General features: G+C 39.6%; 1 protein-coding gene across 12 annotated transcripts in view; it reads left to right on the top strand.

The window, feature by feature from the left end:
• NTNG1 (netrin G1) overlaps positions 1-17,171 on the top strand; it is a 333,701-nt gene that overhangs the window by 174,735 nt on the left and 141,795 nt on the right. For all 12 annotated transcript variants that reach the window (XM_019457677.2, XM_019457687.2, XM_019457683.2 and 9 more), the window contains one exon: positions 7,852-8,492. In XM_019457677.2, the coding sequence (XP_019313222.1) occupies positions 7,852-8,492 (641 nt within the window). The remainder of the gene's footprint in view (positions 1-7,851; positions 8,493-17,171) is intronic.

Below are 17,171 nucleotides of genomic sequence, written 5' to 3'. Positions count from 1 at the left end.
TGTGTGTGTGTGTGTGTATATATATATATATATATATATATATATATATATATATATATATACACCACATCTTCTTTTTTTTTAATATATGAAATTTATTGTCAAATTGGTTTCCATACAACACCCAGTGCTCATCCCAAAAGGTGCCCTCCTCAATACCCATCACCCACCCTCCCCTCCCTCCCACCCCCCATCAACCCTCAGTTTGTTCTCAGTTTTTAACAGTCTCTTATGTTTTGTCTCTCTCCCACTCTAACCTCTTTTTTTTTTTTCCTTCCCTTCCCCCATGGGTTTCTGTTAAGGTTCTTAGGATCCACATAAGAGTGAAACCATGTGGTATCTGTCTTTCTCTGTATGGCTTATTTCACTTAGCATCACACTCTCCAGTTCCATCCACGTTGCTACAAAAGGCCATATTTCATTCTTTCTCATTGCCATGTAGTATTCCATTGTGTATATAAACCACAATTTCTTTATCCATTCATCAGTTGATGGACATTTAGGCTCTTTCCATAATTTGGCTATTGTTGAGAGTGCTGCTATAAACATTGGGGTACAAGTGCCCCTATGCATCAGTACTCCTGTATCCCTTGGGTAAATTCCTAGCAGTGCTATTGCTGGGTCATAGGGTAGGTCTATTTTTAATTTTCTGAGGAACCTCCACACTGCTTTCCAGAGCAGCTGCACCAATTTGCATTCCCACCAACAGTGCAAGAGGGTTCCCGTTTCTCCACATCCTTGCCAGCATCTATAGTCTCCTGATTTGTTCATTTTGGCCACTCTGACTGGCGTGAGGTGATATCTGAGTGTGGTTTTGATTTGTTTTTCCCTTACACCACATCTTCTTTATCCATTCATCTGTCGATGGACATTTGGGCTCTTTCCATACTTTAAAATGTCTGTTTTTAATATAAATATTTGTTTAATTATTTGGCAAGTAGTGAAATGGACCCTCCAGAAAATTACACAATGTTGTTGGTGAGTCTTTTTCCCCTCAAGAGCACCTAGTGCTCTCTCTAGGAGCATGAATAACCAATTGGAAAAACATGATTGTTGCGCGTACAGATCTAGTCTCCACTACCAAATTGCAAACATTTTGTTGTATAATTTCTGTGTTCTTCACAGTGTTTTTAACAGAGTAGGTTCCCAGTAAACAGCTAATGAATTTGGAAGAGAGGAGTTTGAAAGAAATAGAGAGTATGAGAAATCAGAATAGACTCACCAGAAACCAGTCACTTTTGAAAAGTGCCACATTAGAAAGTTCTCTTCATGCCTTTCATGGTTTAGTGATCACTTCAACAGAGAATGCTTTGGTCTTCCTATACTCTCTTACAGGAAAGCTGGAGGCTTGCAGAAAATGGACTTCAAGTGGGTCTTGGACTTGTTTTTTTCATATGAGAGAGGAAGGAACCACTTTTTGAGAATCAAGTCAGAACTTTCAGGATTCAAAATGTTCAAATCAACTCTCACAGTGCATGATGGTATCAGACTCAGAACATTCCCACCTTCATGATATTTAAACTCCCCTCAAGTTACTTTAACAAAATGCTGAAAGTCCATTTCAACTTGGTGTTATCAACACTTAGGTTCTGTTTCAAGATGACCTATAAGGCAAAACACCATGCCAAGGATTTTTAAGTAATATTTTTTAAGACAATAAATTTTAAAAAGCAATTTCCCTACCAGTTATAAAAGTGTCACATTACTACAGTGTTTTTCTATAGACGTTCACTTTCAAACTAACTCGACTCCATGAATATTTATTTCTTCTCCAGTTCATGCAAAATAATGATTTGGGTTGGTATATAAGAATCCACTTTTGTGGCTACTGTGGCTTGAGAATGTATTTGGCTCCTTCTTAAAAGTTTGGTCATCTTGATCTGTGCAGCCTTCACCAGTTTGAAAATCCTGGCCATAATCCTCTGTGGGGATTTACACAGGTGTGTATTATGGCCCATATTCTGTAATATGGCCTCTAGAATTCTCGTTGCAGAAAGGTTAAGCCCTCCTGTCTTTATTCCTGAGTAAAAAAGTCCACATGGTGTTAGTATCGTCAGGGAGCAGATTGAAACAAGCAATGGCTTCAATCAGGCCTTAAGCCTGTGTCTATGCCAGAAAGGAATCTTTGTGATGAACAGAGGGTTCCATTAGAAAACAGGGCAGTTGGTGTTTAACTGCAGAGTTACAAAAACAAAACTCTTTCTCCTCTATTATTCTTAGAGTGGCCATATTTTCCAAAGCAAAAATTGGCACTCATGCTCTGACAAATATATAGGTAATTTTGTCCCGACATTTTCAGACTAAAGTTTGGACAGTCCCAAAATATTCAGACTATATTGTTGCCCTGTGTGTACCCCTCATTGGGATCCAACATGCCAATTAACAGGGCAGGTTATAAGTGAGAGTACACTGTCATTTGTAGGGATTGCTGCCCTTTATGTACAGAGGGATAATGGAAACATGCTGCCTTGTGGACCTACCTGAGGACATGAAGAGTTTATCCCCATAGCTGTGGTCAGCAAGACCTGTCAGTACTGATGATGCTGACACTTACTTTTCAGATTTCTGGAGAAGGTATCCACCATCTTGAATTATACACAACTCTGGTTGATTTCTTCCTGTTCTTTCTATCACGAGTAACAAAGCTATAAGACCTGGAGGGGGCACCTCAGCCTGAACAATGATCAGCTCTCAGACTCAGAGTAGTCATAAAAATCAGAGAGGGGCTCCTCAGAAAAGGAGTCATAAAAGAGGGGCCTTTCTGTGTTATAGCCAACCGAGAATTGAGGACTCAGGGAAAGGAGTGATGAAGAAGTCCCAAGAAGGGACTGGGGAGTAGGGGCTCCTAACTACCACAAATTACACCAATGAAAGGGAAGAAAAGGAAGCCATCTCCTCAAGATGATAGCCCAGCCTAGCAGTTAAAACATGGTGCTCATGGTTCATCTCTCTGAGAGACAAGCAGTAGACTATGCTACCTATTTCTTCACCCTTTTAAAGCCTTGCATTAGCAACGACATAGTAATATCTATTTCAAAATCACAATAGAAACAGGTTGGGAGTGCTATCCCAGAATACTGTGTCTGCTCCCTTACCTATGTGTCTTTTTTTTTTTTTTTTTTTTTTTTTTTTTTTAATGGCACCTAGTCTTAAAACAAGCAAGGATGAGCCAGATGCAAATGGGTGTGAGGCAGCTCTGTCTCACTGTTTTTCATAATCGGTATAAGTGTGAACCCAAATCCTTCTCACGACCACTTGTAAGTACATGCCTACTTGGCATGTAATGTACAGTTCAGTGGCAAACCTCTCATGAGAATTCCCTACCTTTCCAACTGTCTTTCCCAATGGGTAAAACTTGGAAGGAGAAGTTCAAAATGGTTGGAACCACAAGGATTACTGCTTATGCAGGTTTTCTTTTTTAACTCAGAAGGGTCTAGCAGATCTGAGTTGAAATGACTATTCTTGTCAAAGTATCTCTTGACAGAAGGAAGGTAATTCCATCAATAGAAACATGTCTCAAATTTTATTTATCCTTTTAAGTTCTGAAAGCGCATTAAGGAAGAATAACAGTTCCACTTTGGCTACAAAGTGTTAATTAATAACTAACTTCAATTCTCCCAGAGGTAAAATATTAACATTTTTTAAATGAAATTAAGCATCACAATCTTCATCTTCTAATTGTTACAAAAACATTTAGCAGCAATATCTGTTTAATTATTTAGGCATCTCTTAATGGTGTAAATATTATCAGCACAGTCATAAATATTTTCTGCTTTGTCCATAGACAATCAGTTAAGGATCTGTTACTTGTAGGACTTAAATTAAGATCTATTTAAAGCTGCCTGCTGGCCACAAAATAATTACTTACACTTGCTAATGCCTGAATCTGTTAGATTTAGCAACAAGAAGTGTTCTTTGCTTTCACAAGTAGGGGAAAGTTATTTTTCTTATATAAATTTCATTGTTAATGGTATTAGGGAGGATTAGGGTGGGGTTGAAGTAGTTGAAAATTTAATTAATCTAATCCTTTTAACAGCAATTGTTTTCATATTGATAATTCTCTGTAACAACAGTATTACCAATCACACCCTTGTGAAATATTTACACGAAATATTTTAGCATATAATCTCTCCTCTAGCTTCCTCTTTCTAGAATAGTAAGGTTTTCAGCTTCTTTGCCTCTCTCTCTCTCTCTCTCTTTTTTTTTCTCTCTCACCACAAATGTAAGCTTTTTTCTGAGGGGAGCAAAATGAAATCTTTGTTTTTCTCTAGTAATTTTCTTTCAGTATCATTGTCTCTCAGTAAGTTATGTTAATGGTCATCAAATCATGAATCTCCTAAAAGAGCATGAGGTCTATGAAATAAGAATGGTTCAATTAATTTTTTTTTTGGGGGGGGGGGTGAGCCATTTGGTGTAGAATCTCCTTAGAAATGATTTGTTTACTCATCCATTTCAATAAATTGCTATGCTGCTGAAATTATCTCTAAGAGTAGAGTCAGATGAAGGACAAAACTGTCATTCTGGTCAAACTCTGATCATCTCCAGTGTAAATTGGGAATTGCTCTTAATCTGTTCAAATGTCACATTATCCAGGAGAGACTTTCTCTGACCTCCCAGTATAAAATTACAATCAGTATTCCTCCTCCAACATCATTTTCCCCTTTAACTGGTTTATTAGTAGTTATCACCATGTAACATTATAGAACATTATATATTTGTTTAGTACATCTCCCCCAACTAAAATGGAAGCCATGCTAATAGCTGGGACTTGGATTTGTTCGCTACTGCCTCTTGAAAGCCAAGACAAGTGCCTTAAATATAGTAGTATAGTAGGCAATCAATAAATAATTATTGCATGCATGAAACTTTTTTCTCATTTTTCAGGTGCCTACAGCACCAGATCAGTGCAAAGCAATAAAATTGTCTCCTTGTCCTGGCATGCATTTTGATGGCTGACAATTTGATGTAAATATAAGCATTTATCCTGAGCTGGCTGTCCTGCTGAGCCCCTGTGGAAGGGTATCCTTATGGAACAAAAGCAGAGACTAAGTGCTTTGTATGGCCATGTCTTCACTAAAGGACTAAAACTTTGAGTTTTGCAGTGCTCTCTGGCATCCACACGTTTACAATTTTAAGAGTAATACAAAGCAGGGAATCTCAAAGGATGTTCTCCAGAACACTACTTCTGTGGCATATAAATAGGGGTTACTAAAGCAAAAAGGGGCTCCATGGTCAAATTAAGTTTCTGAAACTAGGTCTTACATGAAGCTGAGGAAGATTCTTAACATCTGAGATGTATGATAATGCTCATTAGGGCTCTCTAAGGCAGGAAGATCTTAAGCTGTTTCCCAAACCTATTTTGATTTTAGGCCCTTGCTTTCTAACCAGCCAACTGTGTTTCTAAGACTGGGTTGCATCATAGGTAACTCCATTGACTTGGGAATTAAGCAGGTCAGGGCAGGGGCAGAAGGAACTCGTCTTGGCTCTGTCCCTTACTCACTTTGATATGTGACCTTGGGCAAGTTGCATAACACTTCTCTATGCCTCGGTTTTCTCTTCCATATAGCAGGGGTGCAAAGGACTACCCAGGATAATGGATGTAAAGTGACCCATAAGTGCTAAATAAATGGTGGTTATTGTCAACGCCTTTTATTGAATGTAGGAATGAATGCTTTTTAGATAGATACCTTCAAGTATATTTCCTAAGACGAGTTTGCTAGTATCGACCCATACCCAGAATCAGTCTACTGTACCTCCTTCTTTGTCTCGGCACCCTATGCCCATCTGAGAAGATCTGCACATCAATGCTGAAGTCGAAGAAATGCTATCTTTCAACATGACTTAATACAAATGCCTGATAACTCACTTTGGTGTATCCTGCAGAGTTGATTTCCTGTGTTTTGATACCCTTGACCTCAGATGAAGATGCTTTTGTCAGGAGGAAGGTGGTAGCATCCAAGTTAATGATTGTGCAGATGGCTACATGCTGGTAGATTTTGAAGTGACCGTATTTTTTCAGTAAATTTCAAATGAAGGTGTGATTTGTGTAAACCTGACCCCTTCCAGTAAAATGTGCATTTACATATATTTAGAACTTATAAATCTTGACAGATTCCACAATATTTATAGCCCTCCATAAAAAGCCTTTGCCAGTTTGCAGAGCTTTGCATTTGGCTCTCTGGTATGCTTAAGAGAGTTTAAATAATAATAAATTTGGTGATTTATTCCACCTGGAACAGAAACGTATTTTCCCCCCTTGGCTCCTCTTGAAGGGGTTACTATAAATAGTGCCACAGACGCTGGGATCAGGAATAGGGAATTGAAATTCGAGAGAGAAGTACAGAAACATTTCCATTATCACTGATGCCTCGGATGTATTTTTAAAACAGTTCTGTTCCTCAGATAATGTACCTTCTCTCCTTTCTCTTGCCCATCTCAATTATACTTGAGTCCCCCAAACCTGTTGCCAGCTTTAGGATTCAGTTGCACTAATGGGAAAGAGAGAGTGAGAGTATTAGCTGACTGGGTAGGAGAAATCGCCTCTGGGGAGGCCAAAGCAATTCTCCAGTGTCCATCTCACATTTCATGGGAGTCAGCTGGTAACTGAGCACCAAGGTCCATTGTGTAAGTTCATTATTTGAGACCTGGCCCATGCATCCTGCAGATACGATGAAAAGTTCTCAGTTCATGAAAAAGAAAAAAAAAATCTAATTGTAATTACAAGAGAAAGCCTGAGGACAATGTCAGAGGGTCGATTCTTTCACCCATCCATGCTTATAATTACCCAATAGAGGATTAGAGAGAAATGCCTGGATAGTTGGCTCCAAATGATACCATTTATTTTCTTAAATGCAAAATAAACAAAAATCGGGGAGCCAGCTGTTTGCCAAAGAATCATCTGATGAAAGCTTGAAAGCAGCTATTAAGTGTAGCATAAGTGGTGTTGTAACTTGTTGTGATACAAGATTTATTTCCAGCTTCTTGTCTGAGTGGACTGTGAAGGAACTAGCTTCTGTGAGAGGGAAATTATAGTAATGGCCAACATCCATGGACAGACAGCTGACTATGGGCCGGCCCAGAGTAACACCTCAAGTAGCCATGGCTTATACTTCTAATTAAGTACTGGGGTGTCCTGTCCTGATAACTTGGAGCACACCCTTGCCCCAAGTCTTTTCTGTGCAATCCCCTTGCCTCTAGCTAATAGGATGGCAGATGTTTGGACCAAGCCCCAGAGCCTGTAGTATACCACATTTTAATGATTTGTGGTGAACAAAGTAAATGCTTTAAGAGAAGGCTTTATGAAGCAGAGACCTAGTTAAGTATGATGGATTTGAGGTGAAGCAAAAAGAAACTGGATGTTGTAGGGGGGTATTGTTTCCCAAACAGGACACAGGTATCTACAGTTCGTTGCTAATTCTAAAGGTTTGCTTGAAAAATGACTTTTTAAAGAACTATGCTCTTGAGGAACGTCCTTGAGGCATGGAGGAATTTCCTTGCTTTTCTATAGCATCTTTCTAAGAGGACACAGAGGTATTGAGCTGTTAGACAGTTGCTCAGTGTCTTTGTGCTTCTGGGACCGCATTATGGGTCTAACACATATGGGATAAATAAACTGTTTTCATTTCTTAAAGCCCATGGAAGGAAACAAGACAAGAAAATTACCATATTGCCTCATTTTTTTTAAAGCTATTAAAAAGGAGAATCCAGTTAGGGCAAATAAAAATGATTACTGCAGACAGGGTTCCCCCCCCCCTTTCTTTCTTTCCTAGCTTTTTACTCAGCAACAGCAATATGGCAAGACTTGTGTCAAACCAGTGTTTTGATGAACCCTCTTTTGTTCTTCTTCCATAGGGCAACCCCTACATGTGCAATAATGAGTGTGATGCAAGTACCCCCGAGTTGGCACATCCCCCTGAGCTGATGTTTGATTTTGAAGGAAGACATCCATCCACATTTTGGCAGTCTGCTACTTGGAAGGAATATCCCAAGCCTCTCCAGGTTAACATCACTCTGTCTTGGAGCAAAACCATTGAGCTCACAGACAACATAGTTATTACCTTCGAATCGGGGCGTCCAGACCAAATGATCCTGGAGAAATCTCTTGATTATGGACGAACATGGCAGCCCTATCAGTATTATGCCACAGACTGCTTAGACGCTTTTCACATGGACCCTAAATCCGTGAAGGATTTATCACAGCATACTGTCTTAGAAATCATTTGCACTGAAGAGTACTCTACGGGGTATATGACAAATAGCAAAATAATCCACTTTGAAATCAAAGACAGGTTTGCGTTTTTTGCTGGACCATGGCTACGCAATATGGCTTCTCTCTACGGACAGCTGGATACAACCAAGAAACTCAGAGATTTCTTTACAGTCACAGACCTGAGGATACGGCTTTTGCGACCAGCGGTTGGGGAAATATTTGTAGATGAGCTACACTTGGCACGCTACTTTTATGCGATCTCAGACATAAAGGTTCACGGAAGGTAAGAAAACATCTGTGTGACTTGAGTGAGAACGGTTGTTCAAAGAAAATGCCAGTGTGTTGGCCCCACAGCTGGAGAGTGACATTTGTCACTTTCTACTACACCATTTTCTCAGGAACACCAGTCTGGAGGTAGGTTTGGGGAAATTTGAGACCCTTCTTACTCAGCAGTCATTTGCAATCCCAGACTCCCTGTCACTGAGCCTGAACCTGGCAGGATTTCTTAGAATTTAAACAAAAGAAAAAAGAATAGCATCTTATTTGAGACCAAGGAATTCACTAGACCAGGGGGTGGTTTAAGTCTTTAAGACAATGAAACCAGGGGAAACAAAGCCAGCTGCTCTATAAAAGACACTGAAAGATAAGAAATTTGTCTTTCCATTGTTTTCAAGTGCAAGAGAGGGTTTCAGCATGGTACAACTCTGTTTTTGTTTTCTTGTATGGCCCCCCAAAAAGTTTCAGAAATGTGAGTTATATTCCTTTAATATATTAAATCAGAGCCAAATGCAAATAGGAATGTCACACATTTATTAAAAAGGAGTAGCTCTACTTTTCAGGCTTTTGGTCGTTACTGTCTTAAAAAGATAGGCTGCCATTTAAATATGGACCTGAGGCAGGCTTGCTTCATTTTATGGGTCAATTACAGATGGACCAGAGTTTAAACACCTGAATGGTCATAGTTGAGCATATATTTGGTTCTGAGAATACATCAGAGACACACATGAGCAAGTTTCTGAGAATTTTGAGGATGTGTTAATGAAAACCTCAAGTAATAAGAACCAGGGCTACTAATGTAGAGCTGTTCAACCAGATTTCTAAGTGTGGTATGTTATCCGAATAACCAACTGATGGGAATTGAAGCATGAGGTAATTAGCTGGGAAAACTAAAGATGAGTGAAATACACAGCAAAATGGAAAAAACAGCAAAACAAAGCAATAATCATTCTAACAACGCCAAGATAGCTTTAAGTCAGAATATATGAACTTAAGAATATAAATGGTACATAAATCATGTAGATTTAATTAACAATTATAAAATTCAAACAAATAAGGCAGGCTCCATTAGGTTTACTGGCTTTCAGCATCCCTTAAGGCAACCCTGTCCTCACAAACTGGAGAAGAATTGAGACTCCCTGGTCTTTCCAAGAGTTGACTCGACCTATCTTTTGATAGTGTTGTTGTACTTGTGCACGAGAAGAAAGAAGAGGTCACTGATGTTAAGGTAAAGACCATAGCAGGCACACAGAATGGAGTGGTGGACATGACCTCTGTATAGTAGTAAAGGTTTCACAATCTTAACTGTGGGAAGTAGCAGGAACTGGTGGCCACCTACTCTCAATTTTATTCCAGCTTCATGTTACTCCTGGAAGAGTCTAGAATCTTTAGCAATGGCACCTCTTTAAAAACTTTAAGAGACTCTTAAATATGGAGAACAAACAGAGGGTTACTAGAGGGGTTGTGGGAGGAGGGATGGGCTAAATGGGTAAGGGGCATTAAGGAATCTGCTCCTGAAATCATTGTTGCACTATATGCTAACTAACTTGGATGTAAATTAAAAAAATAAAAAAATAAAAAAATAAATAAGTAAATAAATAGAAAATAAAAACTTTTAACTAAGGCCGGGGGCACCTGGGTGGCTCGTCGGTTGAGCATCCGACTTCGGCTCAGGTCATGATCTCAAAGTTTGTGGGTTTGAGCCCCACATTGGGCTCACTGCTGTCAGCCTGTCAGCACGGAGCCCGCTTCAGATCCTCTGTCTCGCTCTCTTTGTCCCTCTCCCCCTTTACACTCTCCCACCTCCCCCCAAATAAATATTTTAAAATTAATTAATTAATTAATACAAATAAAAACTTTTAAGTAGGGTCTTGGTGACATATGATGAAGATATCTTTAGAACAAAGTAGTATTTCTGAGAGAAATATGTATCGGTACATTATTGAGCTTATGGGTTCTAGGGTGTAGAGGAATGTTTATGTATTAGCAGGGCACCACGAGTGGGCAATCTGGAACTGTTGCCTTAAATATGAATTTGCTATTTATAATAAAAGGTAGCTATCATACTCATAAATATCTTAGCAAAAGATAATCAGTTTCCAGTTCTTATTTTGGGGGACTATAATATATAAAAATAATTGATGTTGGTATTATTAACAATAGCATTCCACAACAAAGTAACAAGTATTCTGTTCATCTACAAGAATGAGTGCTACAGAATTAATAAACTGACATTTGAATTTGAATCCTAGTGTGATCGGCACTGTTAGATAGTATCATCTAATTCAGTTTTCTTGCAGTTTGAGAAATTTTAATCCAAGCCAAAATCCTTAGAGTCCAACTTCTGCAAACACTGTCATCTTCCACTTGTAAAGAAGGCAATCTTGTGCAGCTTTTGGTTAAGATATAACCATTGTTGGGACTTACTTCTGTTACTGCACATTCATTCTTGTTTCCTCTGATTAAAAAAGAGAGTATAAACACACTTTAAAGTGACAGCATTATTTTTTTACATTTATTTATTTATTTTTGAGAGACAGAGAGAGACAGAGCACAAGAGGGGGATGGGCAGAGGGAGAAGGAAACACAGAATCCGAAGCAGGTTCCAGGCTCCGAGCTGTCAGCACAGAGCCCGACGCGGGGCTTGAACTCACAAACTGTGAGATCATGACCTGAGCCGAAGTCAGATGCTCAACCGACTGAGCCACCCAGGCGCCCCATAAAGTGATAGGCATTTTTGATGCATTCTCTACTGAGGTCAGACATACTATCTCTTAAAAGTGGCATGTTTGAAATGTAGACTCCCACCAGACTTACCACTTTTCTTTTATCCCTGGTCCTACTAGAATTCTCCAACTGCATTTTGGTGACTGGGAAATTGGCAGGAACCATCCTCCCTTCTCTGGGACTCCCCTCTTCTGCCTTTTCCTGTTCACCAAATGTAAGCTAGTGAGGAAGCAGCTGGGCAAGAGAGAAAGGTCCAATAGAGGTGAGCTCCTTCCATCAGGTCCTTCTCTGTCACCTCTAAACTCTGTCCAAATTCCTCAGGGCAAAACTGATGCTGGCGTGTACTGTGCTAGGCACCAGATGGCTGGGGTATTTTTAGTCTTAGGGGAGGGACTAAGGAAGCAAGGCCTGATGGCTCAGGCGTGTCTCCAGCTTTTAAGTTATATAAGGGAAATGGAGGCACTAAAGAGAGCTGTTGAGCTGCCTCTGGTACACAGGCCTTTCAGCACAGAAGCTGATACATACATTTTATACTTGAAAACTTCGGTAGGGTTAACTTTTTCTTATAGAACAAATCATCTACAAAATGATTAAATATTAATTGATGATGTCCAAAAGAAAGTTCTAAGGGTTCCTTTTCCAAGACCTCATCATTATAAACTTTCCAAAGTATAAGAAGCCCTTTGTTGCCCTGAACCTGCTCTTGGCCATCCATTAAATGGCCGCAATATTTAATGTGTCATTTCATGTCCATATCTTATCATTATAATGATGTTTATTGACTTATCACTCTACTACCACCCATGTCATAGTGTGGGAATTGACATTATTATTTGGGGAAAGTGGGCAAATATCCATAGAAGAGTAGACAGGCAATACAAGATTTTTCACCTGGAAGTATATGAAGCTATGAAACAAAAACAGGAGAGTCTTTGTTTGACTTGACTGTGAATTCCAATTCTCAATTCTTGTGCAACATGTGCACGTGGCCTTGATGGATTTTTTTAATGTTTATTTATTTCTGAGAGAGAGAGAGCGAGCACACAAGTGGGGGAAGAGCAGAAAGAGAGGGGGACAGAGGATCCTAAGTGGGCTCCGCATTGGCAGCCAAGAGCCCAGTATGGGGCTTGAACCCATGAACCATGGGATCATGACCTGAGCCAGAGTGAGACGCTTAACAGACTGAACCAGGCTCCCTGGCCTTTATGTTTTACACTAGTATTGTTTGCTGTAAAGGTGATGTTTTGATTGTTATTAGACTAATGTAGCATTTATGTTCCTTTTAGCATGTGATACACCTCATACCTGTTTTACTGGTGACAAAAACTATAATCCCATCATAAAAATTTTATTCTTCTTTGGCCACATACTTATTTTGCTTCCATTTACTCCCTCTCATTGTGTATTTATTAAGATAATGGAAGGAAAAGAGGAAACATGGCTGTTGGCAATCTCAGCGACTCTGTAGTACTTACATTGTTCAATAAACCTCATAATCTTCATGGACTAATTCTGACTTATGGATGTCCTACTTCAGTAAATCAGGGTGATTTTCTCTAGTGAATAATAGACGAGTACAGTGTGCCAGTACCTTAATTAAAGAGTGGCTCTCTTAGACTTGATCTCATTTTAATTTACAGGGTAATACTACAATAATATCACTAATGGAAGGTACATTAAAGGGCATCAAGTAGCATTAACTGTATTAAATTATGGTACTTGTGTTAATTAACTGCTGAAGCAAGATGGTTCTAATGGCCAAAAAGGTCATCTAATGCATAAATAAAATCTACCCAGATGAGGGGTGAGAGGAGAAATGAAGAGTAGATATTTGTTCTGAACATCTTTTTACACAGACAGGGAGTTCAAGTCACAGGCTGTTAAATAGAGATAATGTCCAAAATGTTTTCTTAGTTGCACAATTGGAAGTTTTGATTTTTAAATGTTTCGTTTTCTTCCAAGCTTTCGTAACTAAATTAATTGAAAAGTTGAACATCACATTTGTCAGATGTGTAGATTTTATAGAATATAAACTCAGCATAATTTATTGTTTCTTTGAGATGAACAGTTTCAAGGAAGTAATGTGATTCATTGTAATAATTGTTAAATCTGAAAGACAAATGAACATTTGATAATGTGCTCATTTATCTGTAAGATTTGCTACCAGCAATGTATCGGGGTACTGGTTTCAGACTTAAGATAATAGAAAATCATATTCTTTTTTTTCTTTAATTTTTGTAATGTTTTTATTCATTTTTGAGAGACAAAGAAAGAGTGTGAGTGGGGGAGGGGCAAAGAGAGAGGGAGATAGAATCTGAAGCAGGCTCCAGACTAAGCTGTCAGCACAGAGCCTGACATGGGGCTCAGACTGACAAACTGTGAGATCATGACCTGAGCCAAAGTTGGACACTTAAGTGACTGAGCCACTAGGTGCCCCTAGAAAATCATTTTTGACCTCAAAAACTTTAGGACAGAATTGTCAGAACTTTTCTCAGTGGCCTAGAAAACTCTAACCCACATCTCCATTACTCGCCTTGTTACACAATATTTCTAAAAATAATTATCAATGTATTTTTTCTCCCTGGTGCTTATTCATTCCTTACCCGTTGCAGCACCTACCCAAACACCTCACAAGTAGTTGGTTGTCTGTTACTATTTACAGAATTGATTTTGCCTTCTGTCCCCTTATTTTTTATCTCCAAGGAAGGAGCCAGGGGGTGCTAGCTCAGAAGTTCCATGTGCTACCTTTTTGGGTGTTTCCTTCACTTCATTGTTGTTCCAGCTCGTAACCACACCCTCCCTCCCTACACCCTCCCTACCGAATCCCAAGATCTGCAAAGGTAGAGGAACAGAACCACTCTAACTAGGTGTCTGGAGTGAGAAAGACACCCCCCTCCCCCCACTACACTCTCACCCTCAGGAGGAATCAGATCTATTTGCAAATGCTTACTCTTCGAATGTCACTGCCTTGGTATTTGCTGTACTTAGTATGAAGTGAGGTTGGAATTCACTTTCTTAAAGCTAGGCATTCAAATATTTAGTGCAGAAACATGTGATATTAGGTAAGCAAGAACACTAGGGAAGTTTAAAAGTATCAAAGCAGTAGGGCATCCCTTCAATTTTTCTCAAATAATTTGGAAAAATCATGTAATATGAAAGTGGTCTGCCAATTACCAAAGGTTTACCAGTTACCCTGCAAGTTCTCTTTTTCCTAGCCACAATTTGAATAAATGTACCACAATATTTACTTTTCACTTCTCCTGTGAGAGGCATCCTGCAAGGCGCTTTTGAAGCATTGGACCTGGCATTCGTTCATTCTTCTCAATTAGTCCTAATTATTGAGGTTGGGCTGTACTACTACTTAACAGATTCTGCTTTTATAACACCCTCCTTCTTTCTGTCACCAAAAAATACTCCTTCTCCACCCTGGGACAGACGCTGGGATAGACAGTGAGTATAACAGAGATGTACTAGGCATCGTCAATGTTCTCAAGGAGCTGAAACCAGAGTGGGCACAGAGGTGTAAACAAAAAATGATGATGGCTTGGTTTAAGTGCTTTTACCATGTGAAAGTGTAAAGTGCCCTGATGACAGGGAAGGGGATACTAATTTAATCTGGGAAGCCTGAGAAAAGTTTTGATGAGGATATGACATTTGCATGGTATCTTGAAATATGTGCTTCGGAATTTTAAGTAGCCAGGGCAGAATGTATATTCTAGGTCAAAAATTATGTTTAAGAACAACACAGCATGTTAAGAACCTCTGAATAGTTGGGAATTGGTGGGATGGACAAATCCTGGGAGATGCCCTTCCATCTTCTCTCTGTGGATCTTCTTTCTTTGGATCTCCAAGAACATTGAAGGAATCCTGTATCTTGGCCTCTGAGCCCTCCATGTCATAGGAAATCTAAAATTATGTGGATTCTCTTTATTTTGTTTGCTTGCTTGTTTTTTGTTTTTTAATATGAAATTTATTGTCAAATTGGTTTCCATACAACACCCAGTGCTCATCCCAACAGGTGCCCTCCTCAGTACCCATCACCCACCCTCCCCTCCCTCCCACTCCCCATCAACCCTCAGTTTGTTCTCAGTTTTTAAGAGTCTCTTATGTTTTGGCTCCCTCCTTCCCTCTCTAACCTTTTTTTCTTTTTTTTTTTTCTTCCCCTCCCCCATGGTCTTCTGTTAAGTTTCTCAGGATCCACATAAGAGTGAAAACATATGTCTTTCTCTGTATGACTTCTTTCACTTAGCATAACACTCTCCAGTTCCATCCACGTTGCTACAAAAGGCCATATTTCATTCTTTCTCATTGCCATGTAGTATTCCATTGTGTATATTTCCACAATGAAGAACCACAATTTCTTTATCCATTCATCAGTTGATGGACATCTAGGCTCTTTCTGTAATTTGGCTATTGTTGAAAGTGCTGCTATAAACATTGGGGTACAAGTGCCCCTATGCATCAGGACTCCTGTATCCCTTGAGTAAATTCCTAGCAGTGCTATTGCTGGGTCATAGGGTAGGTCTATTTTTAATTTTTTGAGGCACATCCACACTGTTTTCCAGAATGGCTGCGCCAGTTTTCATTCCCACCAACAGTGCAAGAGGGTTCCCATTTCTCCACATCTTTGTTCATTTTAGCCACTCTGACTGGCGTGAGATGGTATCTGAGTGTGGTTTTGATCTGTATTTCCCTGAGGAGGAGCGACATTGAGCATCTTTTCATGTGCCTGTTAGCCATCTGGATGTCTTCTGTAGAGAAGTGTCTGTTCATGTTTTCTGCCCATTTCTTCACTGGATTATTTGGATTCTCATATATCAACTAAGCGCAGGTGAGGAACATTCTTTTTTTTTTTTTTTTTTTAATGTTTATTTTTGAGAGAGAGAGAGAGAGAGAGAGAACGAGTGGGGGAGGTGCAGAGAGAGAGGGAGACACAGAACCCAAAGCAGGCTCCAGGCTCTGAGCTGCAGCACAGAGCCCGATGCAGGCTCAAACTCACAGACTGCGAGATCATGACCTGAGCCGAAGTCAGACGCCCAACTGACTGAGCCACCCAGGCACCCCTGCAGGTGAGAAACATGCTAAGGCAATGGTTTTAGAGGATATTTCAGTGCAGCTGTGGTTAGCAGGGAACTGTGGGAGAGACAAGAAGAGCTGTTACATTGCTCAGTGGTGGAGAAGCTGGAACTCCAAGTCCTGATGCCCAAATGAGGAGTCCAGAAAAGCTCTCTAAGTTCCACAAAAGCCATCATCACATGAGGGTTTGAGATTTGCTTGCAAAGTCAATAGAACTTGATGGCCTCAATCAGATTTTGAGGAAGGAAGGGCTGAAGGAAAGACTTCAGTAGGAATCCAAGTAGAGAGTTTAGTCAAGGATTTAACAATACTGCTCTGGTGTTGCAGAAAGAGGTTTGAGTTAGAAATATAGGTTTGAAAATTATGCCTTACATGTAATGGTTGAAGTTTAAGGAATGGATGACAATGATATGATATGATATGATATGATATGATATGATATGATATGGTGTTTTCCCTTACAGTTATAAATGACTGTGGTCACTTACAGAACATTTACAGAACTCTGTGGAATACTGTCATTTAAGAGGTAATTTCTGAAGGAAATTTTGAAATAATCTGAGAACTAGGAGGAAATCAGAAAAGGGGGGAATGAATTAAGTAATTCTAATAGCCCCCATGAATATTTAAGTAACAAACCTTTACATTTGTGTGGCACTCAGTTACAAGGTTCTTGGCAGGTTCTTTCTTTCTTTTAATCCTCATAAGGAATTTGTGAGGCAGGGTACCTGGGCAGATCAGTTGGTTAAGCGCGTCTGACTTTGGCTCAGGTCACGATCTCTCAGCTCAGATCGTGACTTCATGTCTTAGGTCATGATCTCACAGCTCGTAAGTTCAAGCCTTGCATCAGGTTCTCTGCTGTCAGCACAGAATATGCTTCGGA

Source organism: Panthera pardus, unplaced genomic scaffold, assembly GCF_024362965.1.
Source record: "Panthera pardus isolate Hobbes unplaced genomic scaffold, ASM2436296v1 HiC_scaffold_11, whole genome shotgun sequence".
In the NCBI taxonomy this organism is placed as follows: domain Eukaryota; kingdom Metazoa; phylum Chordata; class Mammalia; order Carnivora; family Felidae; genus Panthera; species Panthera pardus.
The sequence above is the reverse complement of the archived record's forward strand: the minus strand, read 5'-3'. Positions and strand labels throughout refer to the sequence as shown.